The sequence below is a fragment of the Zea mays genome, chromosome 2, assembly GCF_902167145.1.
Source record: "Zea mays cultivar B73 chromosome 2, Zm-B73-REFERENCE-NAM-5.0, whole genome shotgun sequence".
Lineage (NCBI taxonomy): Eukaryota > Viridiplantae > Streptophyta > Magnoliopsida > Poales > Poaceae > Zea > Zea mays.
Genome location: NC_050097.1, coordinates 215,809,426 through 215,828,772, shown reverse-complemented (window position 1 = coordinate 215,828,772; position 19,347 = coordinate 215,809,426). Strand labels below are relative to the sequence as shown.

General features: G+C 44.4%; 1 protein-coding gene across 1 annotated transcript; it reads left to right on the top strand.

Annotated features, from left to right (window-relative positions):
- The first annotated feature begins 8,047 nt into the window (after nucleotides 1-8,047).
- Nucleotides 8,048-10,180, top strand: LOC100383524 (uncharacterized). Its single transcript, NM_001176172.1, has 3 exons — nucleotides 8,048-8,803; nucleotides 8,938-9,297; nucleotides 9,429-10,180. Exons 1-3 carry the CDS (start codon nucleotides 8,276-8,278, stop codon nucleotides 10,056-10,058), a joined length of 1,518 nt encoding a protein of 505 aa, NP_001169643.1. The 5' UTR covers nucleotides 8,048-8,275; the 3' UTR covers nucleotides 10,059-10,180.
- The last annotated feature ends 9,167 nt before the right edge of the window (nucleotides 10,181-19,347 follow it).

Below are 19,347 nucleotides of genomic sequence, written 5' to 3'. Positions count from 1 at the left end.
GGGGGTGCCGCGCGCCCGCCTCGAGGGGCTGCGCCCGCCCTGGTGAGCCGCGCGCTGGTGCAGCCCGCACGCGCACGCCGGGGAGCTGCTCCCGCGCCGACGAGGCCAGGGGCTGCCGCACCTGTGCCCAAGGGCCGCCACCGCCTGGGATGAGGACGCGATGGTTAGGGTTTCCTAAACCTAACCGCCAGCCATTTATGACCTCACCTAAATGGGCCTCATGGGCCACCTTGGTTTGACTGGATAGATTGGGCCTACAATTTTATGAATTTCAGATTTTATTTCTGCAATTTCAGACATATGACTCTGTATTTGTTCATAATTACTGTCTAGATCAGTATTAGTGCGTCTAAATTTGAATATTTAGGCTACTGCTGATATATGTAATTGTACATACGTCTCTATTTTTTACGAAAATACAGACTACGCTTGCTTGAATCATGAGCTTTTCCAGGCATTAGGGGGAGATTTCAAGTACCAAAAATGAATGCTAGGAAATTATAATGAATGCAGTAAGCATTCAGGCTCAGGATCACGTACTAAAACTGAACCTTTGGGTTCGAATGATTTGCAAGAAGTTGCAAATTAACTGCCATGTGCATTTACTATGAGGTGTCACTCAAATTAATCCTATGTGGAAGTGCCAGAAAGAGTGGTTAAATGGAACACCACTAAACTCCCTATTGCAACGTTGTTGTAAATAAGAGGGGGAGAAGTATGGTCACAAATTGGGATTAAGATGCTTGCAAGCAGCTGAAGGCTATGCCTTCTGAGATAGTAAATGCAGACCAACTATTCGTTGGTAACCAACCTAGTGTTGGTAGACACCTAGAGGATATGGATTATCCTGTGAATGGAAGACATTCACAACCTAGCTCAGTGCGCACTGATGAGGCTAGGTTATCGGAATCCCTTGATTCTCGTTTTGAGATTTCACGAGGAATCATAAGGGTACATAAAAATGACTTTATGTCAACTAGAGAATTGTGTTATTTAAAAGCTACAAGTGTCGACACATACATCTCAGCAATTGTATATGCACTCCAAGTAATCCAAAAGACTATGGCCATAGCAGAGCACGAGTATGCTCAAATTGGATCTTGTTGAGTGATACAATGTTGCAGAGATAGCCTTGCTCACCGGAAAGAAGTGTTAACTTATTTTCACTTCAAGGTATCTTACTGTGGATACAAGTTTGTTTTTCATGGACTTGGAAACAATGAGGTGGTGAGAAAGCATGGCTAATGGTCCTCATGCAAAATGATATTGCATTTTTGGGAAAAGCATAGGGTGATGGAGTCCTAAGCATTGGCTGCACTAAATTCTTTATAGAGTTTAGTAGCCCAGAGACCGTGCTTTAGGCCGCATTTGAAATGCCTATCACTATGAGGTCTACATCTTTCGAGATGATTACCTATACGTGCTACCCAAAAAGATCACGGACCAAGCAGGCGTCGCGGGCTATGGAGCCAGGCTAGACGATACAGTCATAGTGACTGCTAAAAGAATTCTTTTAATTAAGTTCTACTTAATTAAACGATGAATTCTTGCAAAATATGATACATATCTTGAACTTGGGATTATTCAACACATGATGGAAATCTAGGCTTTGGCTGCAATAAGTTCTTGGAATTTATTTGCCCTGAGACCAAGCTTTTAGACAGCAAAATGTTATTTGCCCATCAGTAAGAGGTCTACATCATATGGTTATGATGATTACCTATGTGTTCTCCCAAGTAGATATGTTGGAGATGTGATGTTGGTTATTCACCTTTATGGTGATTTCCATTTTGTTTTTGAAATTTTGGTCAAGCACAGGGTAGTGGAGTCCTAAGCATTGGTTGCGGTATGTTCCTTGAATATATCAGCCCAGAGACCATGCTTTCAAGCAGCAAAAGTTTTGCCCACTACTGGGAGATCTACTCCATTGTTTCATTACATGGAGATTATCTACGTTGTGTACACCAATTTTCAAAAATCTTTGGTACACTTTATGTGATACCTGGTATTCTCCAACATATAAAGATATGGTATATTTTGCGGCAGAGTTGCAACAACAAATGAAAATGGTTAAGCCATTTGGAGGATAATTATTTAATAGAGTTTGATGAACTCGCCTAATGGGCTTAATTATCCTTAATGTTCATTGGACATGTTCATTTCATTTTTGCATGATATGGGAATTCACCTCATCATTTTGGAGGAAATGAGATGCCCTCTTTCTCTTACGTTCTTATGAAAAGAACTTATGTGCTTTTGCGGCTTGATATGCAAGCGCAAAATGAATATCAAAGAAAATCATAAGACTTGTGGACTTATGAGTATGTGTCTACATTATGTTGTAGACTAACACTTTGTATTCATATATTTTGCTTGAAAGCAAATATATAAGCACATTAAAAAGGGAAGAGCAATGAGTATGACAAACTCTTTTGTCATTACACTATACGTGGTATAGTATTGTATGCCTAAGCATCTAATCTTGTATATGAAATACCAATAGATGCATACTACTCATGAAAGCTAAGATATGAAGTGTACTTCAATCTTCCATCTGACATGATAACAGTGGTTAGTTGTGTAATTCATGATTTGGACTAATCATGTAACAACACTTCTTTTTCTAAGAGAAGACCACTTTGTTAGATGATTTGCTTTTGAGTACTATTTAAATGATGCATGAGATTTGGTATAATCTCATAATTGATAGGTTCAACTCATGCGATGTGAGTTGAACACACTCATGTGATTTGAGTGTAAAAACTCATATAAATTTGAGTTAAACAAACTCATCGATTGGAGTTAATCACTCATGTGATTTGAGTTGAACAAACTCATCGATTAGAGTTGAACCAACTCATCAAGGGAGTTGAAGACTCATTGATTTGAGTTGTGCAAACTTGTACAGGGATTCTTCCAATTGAGGAAGAAACATGCAATGTGGAGAATTGAGCCACAAACTCTATAAGTGGGGAAACAAAATATTCTCATATTCCTTTAGAAAGAGGAAAGAATATTTTGACAATCGCTTCGCGCGATATCATGATATGTTATTATCATATCCCCTTTGGTATTGGAAGTATCAAGGATGTGTTGATATATCCTAATTTATCTTACCAAATTATAGAGATATCCATACAATTACTATCATGTGGAAACACAAGGTGATAGTGATGGATATTGCATATGTTTCTCAGAAACATTTCTTATGGACTGTATTCTACATGCATCCTCCCATACAAAGTGTTGCATATGTTATAACTTTTCATGTGATGATACTTACCATGTTGGGTAAGACTGAATTGGTAATTCCATTATTGGGATGAAATGAAAAGTTATGGACAATTCTGTTGGTCATGTTTTTCCCATAAGATGGATACTTGATGAGTATCATTGGGAATGAGATTTTAAGTCCCTCTTATCTTAAAATCTGATCTGAATTGGTTAAGTTCTTTGAATTGTTTCAAAGGAACGAGTGTGGTCCATTACATAGATGGTATGGACATTGAAGGCTTTATATGGTTATTTGGTGCATCTATATGATGACCTGAAGTGTGTCCTTTGGACAACACATGACCATTAAGTAATAATGTCTCAAGCTTGAGCACATTAGCATCCACACTACTGAATTTACCAAATATGCTTACAATAATGATTGTTTGTCTTGGTATTCAGAATGATATCCATAAAGGATATGATGAATCTATGATAGATTCGAAAATTTCAGATCATTAATGACCATCAGTAATGAATTGTCATTTCCAACTGGTTATGGTTGGAGTCAGGAAGCTTTTGCACGCTCCTGACTTGTGATTAACTGCACGTACTGCATGTACAAGTTCCCCTATGGTTTTTAGTACGTGGGAATCCGTGAAAGATTTCCCATGCGTACATTGGGTATGTTCCCAATCTCACCACCGCAGCGTACATGTATGGGCACACAGAAAACTGGGGATCTATGTGAGAATTCATTCTCCGTCGATCATTAAGTTTTATAATCTCTTCATGAGAATCTATTTATGGCCCGTACGCTTGCTTGAATCATGAGCTTTTCCAGGCATTAGGGGGAGATTTCAAGTACCAAAAATGAATGCTAGGAAATTATAATGAATGCAGTAAGCATTCAGGCTCAGGATCACGTACTAAAACTGAACCTTTGGGTTCGAATGATTTGCAAGAAGTTGCAAATTAACTGCCATGTGCATTTACTATGAGGTGTCACTCAAATTAATCCTATGTGGAAGTGCCAGAAAGAGTGGTTAAATGGAACACCACTAAACTCCCTATTGCAACGTTGTTGTAAATAAGAGGGGGAGAAGTATGGTCACAAATTGGGATTAAGATGCTTGCAAGCAGCTGAAGGCTATGCCTTCTGAGATAGTAAATGCAGACCAACTATTCGTTGGTAACCAACCTAGTGTTGGTAGACACCTAGAGGATATGGATTATCCTGTGAATGGAAGACATTCACAACCTAGCTCAGTGCGCACTGATGAGGCTAGGTTATCGGAATCCCTTGATTCTCGTTTTGAGATTTCACGAGGAATCATAAGGGTACATAAAAATGACTTTATGTCAACTAGAGAATTGTGTTATTTAAAAGCTACAAGTGTCGACACATACATCTCAGCAATTGTATATGCACTCCAAGTAATCCAAAAGACTATGGCCATAGCAGAGCACGAGTATGCTCAAATTGGATCTTGTTGAGTGATACAATGTTGCAGAGATAGCCTTGCTCACCGGAAAGAAGTGTTAACTTATTTTCACTTCAAGGTATCTTACTGTGGATACAAGTTTGTTTTTCATGGACTTGGAAACAATGAGGTGGTGAGAAAGCATGGCTAGTAGCAACTGGGTTTATACGCAAACCCAAGCATTATTTTAATGCTATAAATTCTCCTCTACTGTGAGTAGTTAAATTCCGATACAATAATATGGGCAGTAAATCATCTATCTGTGCAGTTGATAGATGTAGTGACAACATGTGCATATGTGGTCACTGGATTATGGTATTTATGGAGTTTTGAAGGATTCCAAATACATAATCACCAATCACAAATTTGCAATGCTTGGAAAGTCTTTGTGACTTAGAGCATCCTGGTCAAATATGGTACATTTGACCTAGTGAATCCTTCCTTCTGAAAGGATACACAAAGAATTGTATGTTCAGTGTAAATATGTGCAGCATATTTTAAACATACATTACTTATCGGCGGAGTTCAAGATAGAGGATATGAATTGAAAGAGATTTTCAATTCAAAGTAAACTATCTTGAGTATCTTGGATACAAAATTGTCTATATCCAACATATATTGAAGAAATTCAATATGAGAGAATCATTGTTATTTGATTCTTTCTGATCATGAGATGTGCTATTGTATCTTGCAAGAGCATCCGGCCGGATATTGCTTTGCAATGATTTGCTAGCTAACAACACATGAGATCGAGTTATGTTCTCTATGAGTACTCATGATCTGGTTACAGTTGGATATACTGATCTTGGATATCTATAAAGATCCCCAGGTACAAGATCAATGACATACTTATGGTAAGTTGGACCTACTGTTTGATAAATGTTGATCAACAGAGATTAATGGTCACTTACACTAATCATTCTATAGTACACTTCGTGGAATTGTACAGAATGATATACTACATACTGAGGGTATGTGGTGGTCATGATTTTATATCACTGGCCTTATTATCTATGAAGATAATATTACTTTGTGTTGTTTAGATGAAAAACAAGTTACGAACTAAGTCTCTACCTTACTACACATTTTAAATGTGTTTGAGAACAGGTATGGGATGACTTAGTAATTTACAAAGATCAGGGGAGTTCCTCTTGATCGGAAGGACTTGTATGCACATCATGTTGTACTCTTTTCTTTGTATGAGTTTTCACCTATTTGGGTTTCTCATTCAAAGTTTTTAACGAGGCAACATCAACACAAGGCCTATGTCGTATCATCTATTTTCCTACAGAGGTTTTCGAGGATGATACATTATGACATCAACAATAGAGTATGACTACTCTCCTTATTTTCCTATTGGATTTTTAAGGAGACTCGGCTAATGTGTTGATTTCTCAGATTTTCTAATTAGATTATCTTGGAGAAATATTAGCCTGAGTTATATGTCTCATCATTTATTTTCCCCATGGGGGTTTTTGAGATGATGGCTATAGACATATTATTGTTCTTTGGGCTAGAGGTCCATTGGAGAACAATGTCGTACCATGGTTCAATTGAACCACCGACAATTATCTATAAAGATAATTAAGCTTATGTTGTTCAGATGGAAACAGGTTATATCAGGAGCAACATTAATAAGCATATTGCTCCTAAATTGTATTATCCATCTTGCAAACAAAGTCTTGTGATAATCTTGATGATATATTCACAAAATCTCTACCATACTCAACGTTTTCAGAAATGTGTTGAGGTGATTGGTATGAGAAGACTTAAGTGCTTGCAAGAATCAGGGGGGTAATTCTTCCGTGATATTTGACCTGTTTTGTACCACCATATTACACTCTTTTTTTTGTATGAGTTTTGCCTTATTGAGGTTTTCTCATCCAAAGTTTTTAACGAGGTAATATCAACTAAGCTATATGCTTCATCATTGACTTTTCCCCACAGGGGTTTTTATGCATGATGATTACAAGCATATTTACTTTTGGAGTTCAATATGAGTTTTACTCATAATCCAAAAGACATTGTGTACTCCTTATTTTTCCCACAGGGTTTTTGAGGAGATGGTATAATGAAAGACAAATTGCAGATGATCAAATGGACTTGGATTGATCAAGGGGGAGTGTTACAAAATATTGTGTACAAAGTGATCAACCCCTATCTGACAGTTTTCTCCCAAGGGACACACCCCTTGGGAGACAGTGCATCCATTGTATATAAGAGATCCTATCTGCAATAAAGTAGAGAACTATCATTTGTCTCTCTCTGAACTCTCTTTGCCACTGAGTAGATTACAACAGTCCGCGCGACGCTTTTGCCATCGTCGCGCGCCGATGCGGGGTGCGGGGGGCAGGGCACTGCTGTGCCTGTGCCTGTGCTGTGCTGCCCGTTGGTTGGCGCCAGTGCGCTGCGCGGTTTGCCGCCATCTCTCCAGTTCGGACCGTGCCTCTACCGCCCGCCCCACTCGCGTTCCTGGGTTTCGGGGTCCGTGCAGCTGGGGGACGAAACCGAACGGGTCTGTGTGTGTAGCAAGCAGGGTATGTATGAGGAATATTGGATGGTATGGTAGCTACTGTTGCCCAATAATCAAAGTTCAAAGCTTTTAGCAAGTAGGATCTGTACTACTTGCGTCAGGAATATTTAATTTAGCACACATCTCCAGTTGTAGATTGAACGCGTCTTTGTGTTCAGGGAGAGTTGCCAGGCATCGTGTCCTACTATTGTGCTTCGCGGGCCTAAAAATGGGGAGAGCTACCACTACCAGTAGATGATATGCATTTAGACATACCAAATTCTGGAAACCCACGGCGCTGACAGGAAATCACAGAAACAGTTAAATACATCGGAAAAAAGAAAAACTTCGATCGCGCAGTATAGCTGTCGAAATCCGCCGTGTGGCAGTTTCCAACCGTGCCACTCCTTTCTACTGCTAGTACCAAACGCGAACCCTTTCCCTTTTGCGAACCGTGTAGTAATAAAAAAACAAAAGCCAGAGCATCATCATCATCATCATCGGATCGAAATGCGCGACCTTTTTCTTTTTGAAAAAAAAAACTTCGGCAGCTTCCGTCCGTCGGCCAAGTTCGTGAACGTGAAGCAGGAGCACAGTGTAGTGGATGAGTTTATCGAGCAATCAGGCACGGAGGCTCGTCGTGGTCGTGGGTGCTGTTCGTCTCTCTCTTCCCGACGTCCCACCCCCGACCCTTTTGATCTTTTCCTTTGACTGGCCACCTGCGCTCTCACGTCAAACGGTTTCCCCCCTCCTCTCCTCTCCTCTCCTCTCTCCTCCCTCCGCTTTATCTTTTCCTCGGCCCTGCCTGGCGCCTGCTTTCACCGTTTCCGCCCGTCGCCTTCCACCTCTCGCATTCCCTCCCTCCCGCCCTCCCTCTCACTACAGCTCAAGCGCAGCGCGGCACGGCACCCTACGTCCCCGACTCCCTCCTTCTTCCACTCCACTACTCGCCGCGCTCCCCATGCCCTCCCCGTGACGCCGAAACCAAATCCTTTTTGCTCTTCCATATTACTAGTCCTCCTCTCCTTGGTCGCGGCGGCGGTGTAGGTCGGCGGCATTGCGAGATATGGAGAAGGAGAGGAAGCAGGGGTTCTTCGCCGCGCTCAAGGAGGAGGTCGTACGGGGGCTGTCGCCGGCAAGGACCAGAGGGAAGTCCCCGGCGCCGCGGAGCGCGTCGCCCGCGAGGATGCTGATCCCGCGCCGGCGGAAGGCGCCCGCGGCTCCGCCGCCGCCGCCGCCGCCGCCGGAGAAGGTGCTGCAGCAGTACCTGGGGGAGCAGCTCGTCGCGCGCTCCGGCAGCCTGTTGCGCCCCGGTGGGGAGGCTCTGGCGCCGCTCATCGAGGGGCCCGACGCCGAGCGCCTCGCCGCCGGCGACCCCGACGAGGAGGACTCCGGCCACCGCGAGGGGTTCGGGCACTGGGTCCGCGGCCACCTGACGCGCGCGCCATCCATGGCCGCCGCAGGTGGTCCCGACGGCTCGTTCCGGCGGTCCGACCTCCGCCTGCTCCTCGGCGTCATGGGCGCGCCGCTCGCGCCTATCCCGTCCAAGCCGGCCGAGCCGCTGCCCCTCCTCTCCATCAAGGGAACCACCATTGTACGTCCGTCCACTTGTTGCCCAGCCTAGCATTTGGTTTCGTCTGTCTGGTGTTGCTTCGCTTCTACGAGATGCTGCGGTCTGCCCGTGCATCCGGGACCCTTGGCTTGGCTGACCGCACTGACATGATGCAGGAGTCGTCGTCGGCGCAGTACATCCTGCACCAGTACACGGCGGCGTCCGGTGGCTACAAGCTGCTGCAGTCGGTGCGGAACGCGTACGCCATGGGCAAGGTGCGGATGGTGGCGTCCGAGTTCGAGACGGCGACGCGCGTCGTGAAGAACCGCGGGCCCAGCGGACGCGGCGCCGCCGCCGTGGAGCAGGGCGGCTTCGTGCTGTGGCAAATGGCCCGCGACATGTGGTACGTCGAGCTCGCCGTCGGCGGCAGCAAGGTCCACGCCGGCTCCAATGGCCGCCTCGTCTGGCGCCACACCCCCTGGCTCGGCGCCCACGCCGCCAAAGGGCCCGTCCGCCCCCTCCGCCGCGTCCTCCAGGTCCCAGCAGTTCTTTTTTTTCCACATCCTGTTTGATCTCTCTCTCCGCTTGTCCTAGCAAATCACCTTACGATACGATCTCCTCCCCGTTTCCTTTCCGGCTGGCAATGGCAATGGCAACGGCAATGCAGGGCCTGGATCCGCTGACCACGGCGGGGCTGTTCGCGGAGGCGCGGTGCGTGGGCGAGAAGAAGGTGAACGGCGAGGAGTGCTTCATCCTGAAGCTGGCCGCCGACCCGCGGACGCTGAAGCTGCGCAGCGAGGGCCCGGCGGAGATCATCCGGCACGTGCTGTTCGGCTACTTCAGCCAGCGCACGGGCCTGATGGTGCACATCGAGGACTCGCACCTGACCCGCATCCAGCCGCACGCCGGCGGGGACGCCGTGTACTGGGAGACCACCACCAGCTCCGCCCTGGAGGACTACCGCGCCGTGGAGGGCGTCATGGTCGCGCACTCGGGGCGCTCGGCGGTGACCCTGTTCCGGTTCGGCGAGGCCGCCATGAGCCACACCAAGACGCGGATGGAGGAGGCATGGAGCATCGAGGAGGTGGCGTTCAACGTCCCCGGCCTGTCCGCGGACTGCTTCATCCCGCCGGCCGACATCCAGTCCGGTCCAGTCGGCGAGGCCTGCGAGCTGCCGTCGTCCCAGTCGCGCGCCAAGGCCGTCGCCGTGCACCCTTCGCGCGTGGCCGCCGTGGATCGCGCCACTGCCGCCGCCGCCTGCCGTGGCCGGAAGACCACGTGGAGAGTGGAAGTGTGAGGAGTGAGTGGCATGCGTCAGTTATTAGCACTTTTAGCAGCGGCAGAGTCTAATCTGTCCATACTAGAGTTTAATTTTGGCCAGTCCAGTCATGAATCAAACAATCGAATTGAATCGGATCCACTAACCTGTTGCGTCTAGTAGATATCTGTAAATAGAACCGTGACTGATCCTGGGCCTGGATGAATCTTTTTATCCCTCTGACCGCAGAAATTCTAGCACAATCTTCCCCTCTCTAACCTCTAACCTTGCAGCAGGCCATTTGAAATGAACGGAAAGCATGCTTTCAAGATAACCAAAACCAAAGAGTAGAAAGCACCCGGAACGGCCAAGCATTGGATGCCTGGGAGGCGGTGGATCGCCGATGAGCCTGTACGTTCCTGCATGTGGCTGGCGGTCTCCGTCCATTCCTGCTCCTGCTCGCTATCCAGGCGCACCAGCACTCCAGCAGCAGTGTCACTCACTCACTCGCATCGCATCAGATTCATGGCATGGCATGACGTGATGGAGCTGGCGTCGCAGGTGGCTGGTGGCAACAGGCAAGGCAACTGCATCCACCGTGCCTGCCTGCCGCGGTTTTTTTTATTATTTCCATCTTTGTTAGATGTTTGTGTTTTTTAACATCGATTTAGTTAAAACTGATTCATTGAGAATTGTATTTTTTTTAGATAGATGGCGCAGAACTTCAGTTTCTCTTCCCCTTGTGGTTCCTCCCTCCAGCCAGTAGACGGCAGAGTGGTGAGTGGCCGAGCGAAGACGACGGAAAGCAGGCACTGAAACTACAGAAAGTCAGCTGCTGTGGTGCTGCGACCCGCGGCCGGTCCGTCGCTTGGCGCAGGCAAATTATTGCGGCCTCGGGAGGCGAGCGCGCTGCTCTGCTCTGCCCTGCCCCGCCCCGATTGGTGACTCGCATGCTGCTGCTGCCCTGTCTCACGGTCGGGGTCTGACCGTCTGGGTGTGGCCTCGCGCCCTCGTGGTCGTGGGCGGGTGGATTTCGCCAGGTTTTCACCTCGCTTTTGGTGTTTGCTACGCCACCTGCTCGTAGTCGTAGTCGCGTAGGCAATGAGTAAGGGCGGCTGCGCCTGCCATGGGGGACATGGTGCTCGATCTTTTATGGCCTTGGCACATTTATTGAAATAAACTGGTGGAGAATACCAATAGTACCACATTAGAAGTCCAAGAGTCTTTTGACTTGACTTATATGGTAGGATTTATTCCACTTAACTTGAGAAGTCGAGAAATGGACAAGAGCGTGCCACACGCGCGCGCGTCGCCGCCAGCCGAGCCGGGCGAGGCAGGCAGGCAGGCAAGATTTTTTAGCACTCACTAACCGCGTTAACCTTTCAGTTGCCTGTCTCTTCGTCAGCCGAGTGACCCTTCTCCTTCAGCTGACCGACTCATGGCGTGACTCGGCGAGAGCTGGCCGACTCATGGCATGACTCGGCGACATTTCTCCTTCAGCTTCCCTCTTCGAGAGGTCTTTCAGAATCACAGTCCAGCCGCCGAGTGAGGGTATTTTCATCTCGTGACTGCGCGCACAGAGAAGCGAGAGGGCAGGTGCCTCCGAAGCCGGTGTCGTTCGAGACCTTGCACGGGGGATCGTCAATTAGGTTTTTGGGGAGCGTCTACGCGACTGCCCAAAACATCTCCAACATGACAAAAGAAGCTGGCCAAGGATCTGGATCATCAGAACGCATGGGAGGGTATGATCAGTTTATTTACTTACTGTTTTGTGTTCTGGAGATTATATATGTTTCATATATTCATCTATGCTATTTCATATATAGGAATGATTTTATCTTATATGTTCTGTCTTATTATAATATGATAGATCTGTCTGTTTTAATTTTACAGTCATGCTGTTTATATTTCTATCTGTTTATTTTCAATTGTTCAGTCAGTTTACATGTTTATCGTATTTATATGATTTATATAATTCATATGCTTTATGTTCTCATGATCCATATTGTTATGGATATATTTGATGACGTGATTAATTATCTTTTATATGTCATCATCATAATATTAATTTATGAATTAAAATGATACGGAAAATGCCTATATTTCTAACATTCCAAAAACCTAATGTTAGGCATTTTTCTGTTAGAGGTTTTGCTGCTGTGCTAAAGCCTGATCCTTTTGATGGTAAAAACTTCTTGATATGGAAAGCTAAAATGGAATTGTGGCTAACTGCAATGTCTTGTTTTCATGCCGCTGAGGGCAAGCCTGCCAACTTACCTCCTGAGGATGAGGCTAAGTTTAAGACTGAAGACAACCTCTTTCGAGGAGCAGTAATTAGCGCACTGGATACAAAATTCCAGAAAAGCTATATCATCCTTCCCACAGGGAAAGAGCTGTGGGATGCACTTGTCGGAAAGTTTGGAGTAACTGACGCTGGTAGCGAGCTGTACCTCATGGAGCAGTTGTATGACTACAAGATGGTTGAGAACCGATCTGTAGTGGAACAGGCTCATGAGTTTCAGGCACTAGCTAAGGAACTCGATCTTTTTCCTTGTCCTTTGCCTGACAAGTTTGTGGCTGGCGGTATAATCGCCAAGTTGCCACCATCTTGGAAGGACTTTGCTACCTCTCTCAAACATAAGAGACAAGAGTTCAATGTGGAAGAGCTCATTGGTACTCTTGATGTTGAGGAAAGGGCTAGAACAAAAGACAGTGGAAAAGGTGTTGAGACCTCTACTGCTAATGTGGTGCAGAAGAGAAACTTCCGCAAGTTTAACAAGAAGAAAAACCAGAACAAACAAGAGAATGCAAATAAACCTATTCATACAGCACAGTTTAAAAAGAAGAACAACAATAACAAGGGAAAGGGAGGATGCTTTGTCTGTGGCAGTGATCAACATTGGACAAGAGAGTGCCCTGATCGCAAGTTCACTCAAGACAAGAAATCAGCTAATGTTGTAACCACTGAAACTGGAGATGGAACATCTGGGTATGGTAATTCTTTACCATTTGTTCTTTCAGTCTGTAATTCACCTGAGTGGTGGATGGACAGTGGTGCAAACATTCATGTGTGTGCTGATGCCTCTATGTTCACTTCCTATCAGGTCGGGAGGTCTGGCGCCTTGTTAATGGGAAATGGGTCGCGTGCTCATGTTCTTGGTGTTGGTACGGTCATTCTGAAGTTTACTTTGGGAAAGACGGTGCCATTGAAGAGCGTGCAGCATGTGCCCTCTATCAAGAAGAATCTTGTTAGTGCTTCGATGCTATGTCGAGATGGATATAAAGTTGTTCTTGAGTCTAATAAATGTGTTGTGTCGAAACATGGTACTTTTGTTGGTAAAGGATATGACTGCGGAGGCTTGTTCCGCTTATCACTGCATGATGTGTGTAATAAACTGGTGAATTCTGTTCATTTTTCTGATGAGTCAGATTTATGACATTCACGTTTTTGTCATGCAAGCTTTGGCTGTCTTATGCGGTTAGCAAATATAAATTTAATTTCTAAATTTAACTTGGTCAAAAAGTCTAAGTGCCACGTGTGTGTTGAATCAAAACAACCCCGCAAGCCTCACAAGGCTGCTGAGGCGAGGAGTTTGGCACCTCTAGAACTTGTTCATTCTGATCTGTGCGAGATGAATGGAATTTTGACCAAAGGTGGTAAAAGATACTTTCTCACTTTTATAGATGACTCCACTAGATTTTGTTATGTGTATCTCTTAAAAACAAAAGATGAAGCGTTCAATTATTTTAAGGCCTATAAAGCTGAAGTTGAGAACCAACTTGAGAGGAAAATAAAACGGTTAAGGTCTGATCGAGGTGGAGAATATTTCTCTAATGTGTTCGATGAGTTCTGCGTGGAACATGGTATTATTCATGAGAGGACACCGCCATTCTCACCACAATCCAATGGGATTGCTGAAAGGAAAAATCGCACTCTAACAGATTTGGTGAATGCCATGTTGAGTACAGCGGGATTATCCAAGGCATGGTGGGGTGAGGCGATTTTGACAGCATGTCATGTCCTGAATAGAGTTCCAACAAAGAACAAAGAAATCACTCCATTTGAGGAATGGGAAAAGAGAAGATTAAATCTCTCATATTTGCGCACTTGGGGTTGCTTGGCTAAAGTGAATGTGTCAATCAACAAAAAGCGTAAACTTGGGCCTAAAACTGTTGTATTCCTTGGGTACTCTTTTCACAACATTGGGTATAGGTTCTTAATTATAAAATCTGATGTGCCTAATATGTATGTTGATACTATCATGGAATCAAGAGACGCAACATTTTTTGAGAATGAGTTTCCCATGAAGAATACACCTAGTGATACAAGTCATGAGACTATAATTCCCCATGAGCACGAACTGTCGATTCCTATAGATCATGCTGAGGATTCTCACGTGCACATCCCTGAGGAGGATGACACTATGGTCACTCGAAAGAGCAAGAGACAGAGGGTTACAAAATCCTTTGGTAATGACTTTATAGTGTACCTTGTGGAAGACACACCAACTACCATTAGTGAGGCATATTCCTCTCCTGATGCTGACTTATGGAAGCAAGCAGTAAGGAGTGAGATGGAATCTATTATGTCTAATGGAACTTGGGAGGTCGTTGACCGTCCTTATGGTTGTCAACCTATAGGTTGCAAATGGATCTTCAAGAAAAAGCTTAGGCCTGATAGTACAATCGAGAGGTACAAGGCAAGGCTTGTGGCCAAAGGATATACCCAAAAGGAGGGTGAAGATTTCTTTGATACCTACTCACCAGTAGCTCGATTGACTACAATTCGCACATTAATAGCCGTGGCAGCCTCTTATGGTCTTATCATTCATCAGATGGATGTTAAGACAACTTCCCTAAATGGAGAGTTGGATGAGGAGATCTATATGGATCAGCCAGAAGGGTTCATTGCGGATGGTCAAGAGAACAAGGTGTGCAGGTTGATAAAATCATTGTATGGCCTAAAACAAGCACCTAAGCAATGACATGAAAAGTTTGATAATACTCTTACAACAGCTGGATTTGTTGTAAATGAATTTGACACGTGTGTATACTATCGGTATGGTGGGGGTGAGTCTGTTATGATGTGCCTTTATGTTGATGACATCTTGATCTTTGGATCAAATCTCAATGTGATTGAGGAAGTTAAAAATCTTCTATCGAGCAATTTCGAAATGAAAGATTTGGGAGAAGCTGATGTCATTCTAAACATCAAGCTTGTTAGACAAGCTGATGGTGGGGTAACTTTGTTACAATCCCATTATGTGGAAAAGGTATTGAGTCGCTTTGGTTTTAGTGACTGTGATCCTGCTCCAACACCTTATGACCCCAGTGTGCTATTAAGAAAGAATCGGAGAATAGCAAGGGATCAATTGACATACTCCTAGATCATTGGCTCGCTCATGTACCTTGCAAGTGCAACAAGGCCAAACATCTCTTATGCTGTGAGTAAGCTAAGTCGGTTTGTGTCGAAACCAGGAGATGATCACTGGCGTGCTCTTGAGAGAGTGTTGCGGTATTTGAAAAGTACTATGACATACGGTATTCATTATACCGGAAACCCAAAAGTGCTGGAAGGCTATTGTGATGCCAACTGGATTTCTGATGCTGATGAGCTTTATGCCACAAGCGGATATGTGTTTCTGTTTGGAGGTGGCGCTGTTTCCTGGAAGTCTTGCAAGCAGACTATCTTAACGAAGTCTATAATGGAAGCAGAACTCGCAGCATTAGACACTGCTGGGGCTGAGGCCGAGTGGCTTCGTGATTTCCTATTGGACTTACCGGTAGTTGAAAAACCGATACCGGCTATTTCCATGAACTGTGACAACCAAACAGTGATTACAAAGGTTAACAGTTCTAGGAATAACATGAAGTATACAAGGCATGTTAAGAGGAGATTGAAATCTGTCAGAAAGTTGAAAAACTCTGGAGTTATAACTGTGGATTATGTCCACACATCGAATAATCTGGCAGATAAATTCACTAAGGGTCTATCACGCAATGTGATAGAAAGTGCATCAAGGGAAATGGGTATGAGACCCATGTGAGATCTACTCTAGTGGTAACCTGCTCTATGTGATCGGAGATCCCGTGAAGTAGAGTGGAGAAACAAGCTAGGAGTAGATTGTGAGGAAAGATCCCTTCCTTAACTCATTTCTGATGCACATCTTTCCTATCTGTAAGGCAGGATGGTTTTTACCTTAATGTATTCCAATAGTCTTACAAAGGTGAGATGTTGTCCTACAGAACATCTTTTGAGGAATACACCTATATGAGTTAGACTGCTCGTCACAGTCTATGGGACTTGGGTAATCCCTAAATACTCATGAAAGGCACTGAAGTGTGACTTATATGCTTCTAAACAGCGGGAATACCCTTTTGCAACCTAGTATAAGCAAAGGATTTGAGTGAATCTTATTTCGCACAAAACTGTCAATTTAAGGCATAGTCCATTGTTCAGTTGTGAATGAGTGAAACTCTTATTCTAGATGGATATTCAACTTAACAGTCTCCATCGAAACACTGGTATATCAAAGGATTGTGATTCTGATACTTCATCATTACAAACCCTAGAGTTTGGTGGGGATTGTTGGATCTTTTATGGGCTTGGCCCATTTATTGAATAAACTCTATGGTGTGTAATGGTGGAGAATACCAATAGTACCACATTGGAAGTCCAAGGGTCTTTTGGCTTGACTTATATGGTGAGATTTATTCCACTTAACTTGAGAAGTCAAGAAATGGACAAGGGCGTGTCACACGCGCGCGCGCGCCGCCGCCGCCGGCGCCGGCCGGGCGTGGCGAGGCGAGGCAGGCAGGCAGGCAGGCAGGCAGGCAGGCGAGCGGGCGTGGTGTGGTTGTGTTAATTTTTAGCACTCACTAACCGCGTTAACCTTTCAGTTGCCTGTCTTTTCGTCAGCCGAGTGACCCTTCTCCTTCAGCTGACCGACTCATGGCGTGACTCGGCGAGAGCTGGCCGACTCATGGCATGACTCGGCGAGAGCTGACCGACTCTTGGCGTGACTCGGCGACCTTTCTCCTTCAGCTTCCCTCTGCGAGAGGTTAAATAGAGGAGCACCCCTGTCACTCGGTACACGCGAGAAAACACTTTCAGAATCACAGTCCAGCCGCCGAGTGAGGGTATTTCCATCTCGTGACTCTGCGCGCACAGAGAAGCGAGAGGGCAGGTGCCTCCGAAGCCGGTGCCGTTCGAGACCTTGCACGGGGGATCGACAATTAGGTTTTTGGGGAGCGTCTACGCGACTGCCCAAAACATCTCCAACATGACAAAAGAAGCTGGCCAAGGATCTGGATCATCAGAACGCATGGGAGGGTATGATCAGTTTATTTACTTATTGTTTTGTGTTCTGGAGATTATATATGTTTCATATATTCATTTATGATGTTTCATATGTAGGAATGATTTTATCTTATCTGTTCTGTCTTATTATAATATGATAGATCTGTCTGTTTTAATTTTACAGTAATGATGTTTATGTTTCTATCTGTTTATTTTCTATTGTTCAGTCAGTTTACATGTTTATCGTATTTATATGATTTATATAATTCATATGCTTTATGTTCTCATGATCCATACTGTTATGGATATATTTGATGACATGATTAATTATCTTTTATATGTCATCATCATAATATTAATTTATGGAATTAAAATGATACAGAAAATGTCTATATTTCTAACACATGGGGTGGCTAGTTTGATTCGAGACCATCAGACCATGCGGAATTTGGCAATGCTTTTATGTTCCCGGAACAAAACAGATCCGGCACTGTGGCAGGCTACACAGAAATACTAATTTTTTTATATAAAAAAAAACTCGTCCGTTTGGAAGGTTGCCAAAAATAAATACACTTCTTGACTTGAATTGAACACTCAATATCACTAGAACAATTACGTAGTGGAGTATATACATCACCTAAAACAATGCCAAAGCACCATGGGTCGCCGGACTGAGCAAACGTGAGTCTCATGGGTCAAGTGGAAGTAGACAATGCCAAAGCACCATTCTGATGCCGCGGGAGTTGACTTGGGCTGCGTTTTTTTAATTGGAACCGAGCGAGTCCATTCTAGTTTATGAGAAACGTTTGGTTGAAGAGCCAATTAAAAAGGAGCGACTCCATTCCCGTTTAGGCTTTGTTCGTTTGTGCCGGATTGGTGGGTTGGAACGATTCCTAACCGGATTGCTTCTCTAATTTATATAAACTTTGATTAGCTGAAATGATTCCGGGTGCAATCCGATGGAAACGAACAAGGCCTTATGGGAATAGATTCATTTTATTTTGTGTTTGGTAATCACAACAAAACCGTTCCATTTTTTTTGTTTGGTTGAAGAGCTGAATAAAGTGGGGTCGTTCCGTTTACTATTTAGTTAGAGAACTATATAAGTGTGCTGGGGAGAACAGTAAGGAAAACGCTCGTGTCCGGTCGTTTCGCTGGAGCGAGAATATTCTGAATATTTGCCATATATACTTCAAAGTCACCAACTCTTCTTTCGTCAGAAACAAAAAAAAAGGAATATAGTCGCCCACTTCTTTTTCGTTAGAAACAAAAAAATATATAACCGCTCCATTCCTCGTTCGTCAACCAAATATACTCTTGTGTGTCACTGGGGAAGTAAGGTTTGACGAGCCCACGAGGCCACATGTATGGCTAGTTTATGTATGTTTACCGGCAGGCGGCAGCGATACCAAGAAGTGTTGTTCCGAGCTGCAGTCCTTGATTATGTGCACCTTGCGGAGTGTTTGCTGGCACTGTGGCAATACGGGCGTTGTATTAGTTTTATGGAGAACATCTTTGAACTAAATTGTAGTACGCTCTTTCCAACAACGAGAACCACTAATCATAAAAAATACTACTTTCTTTCTCCGGAGAATTCGAATATTTTTTTTAAAAAAAATCCTAGCAACACTTGGTGGACCTTCCTTGCCTGCACCACCAGCAGCTCATCGATTGGTCACCATTTCCAGGTAGGACTGGATATGGAGCAAGCTCATCCGAGTTCGAGTTAACTCGTTAAGCTAACGAGCTGATTCGATTCGGCTCGTTAATCTAACGAGTAATAGACTCGGTTTAGCTAATTTACAAGCTTGAGCTGCGAGCTAGAGCAAAAAAAATGTATATAATAATCAATTACTAGGTAATTTTAAAATAATTTAACAATAGAAAATAGTAATTATACTCACAGTTTCGCAGACCACATCAATATAACACCAAATTGACACAACTCATCAATTCACAATTTACACACATGTTCATCAGTTTAACGCACAATTATATTCGCATAGACCAATTTAACACTTAGACATA

Excerpts from the sequence above, each read along its gene's own strand:
- LOC100383524 (NM_001176172.1), top strand. The coding sequence starts at position 8,276 with ATGGAGAAGGAGAGGAAGCAGGGGTTCTTCGCCGCGCTCAAGGAGGAG. Across the intron at positions 8,804-8,937 it reads CCATCAAGGGAACCACCATT|GAGTCGTCGTCGGCGCAGTA; the intron begins GTACGTCCGTCC and ends GACATGATGCAG. Across the intron at positions 9,298-9,428 it reads CCCTCCGCCGCGTCCTCCAG|GGCCTGGATCCGCTGACCAC; the intron begins GTCCCAGCAGTT and ends ACGGCAATGCAG.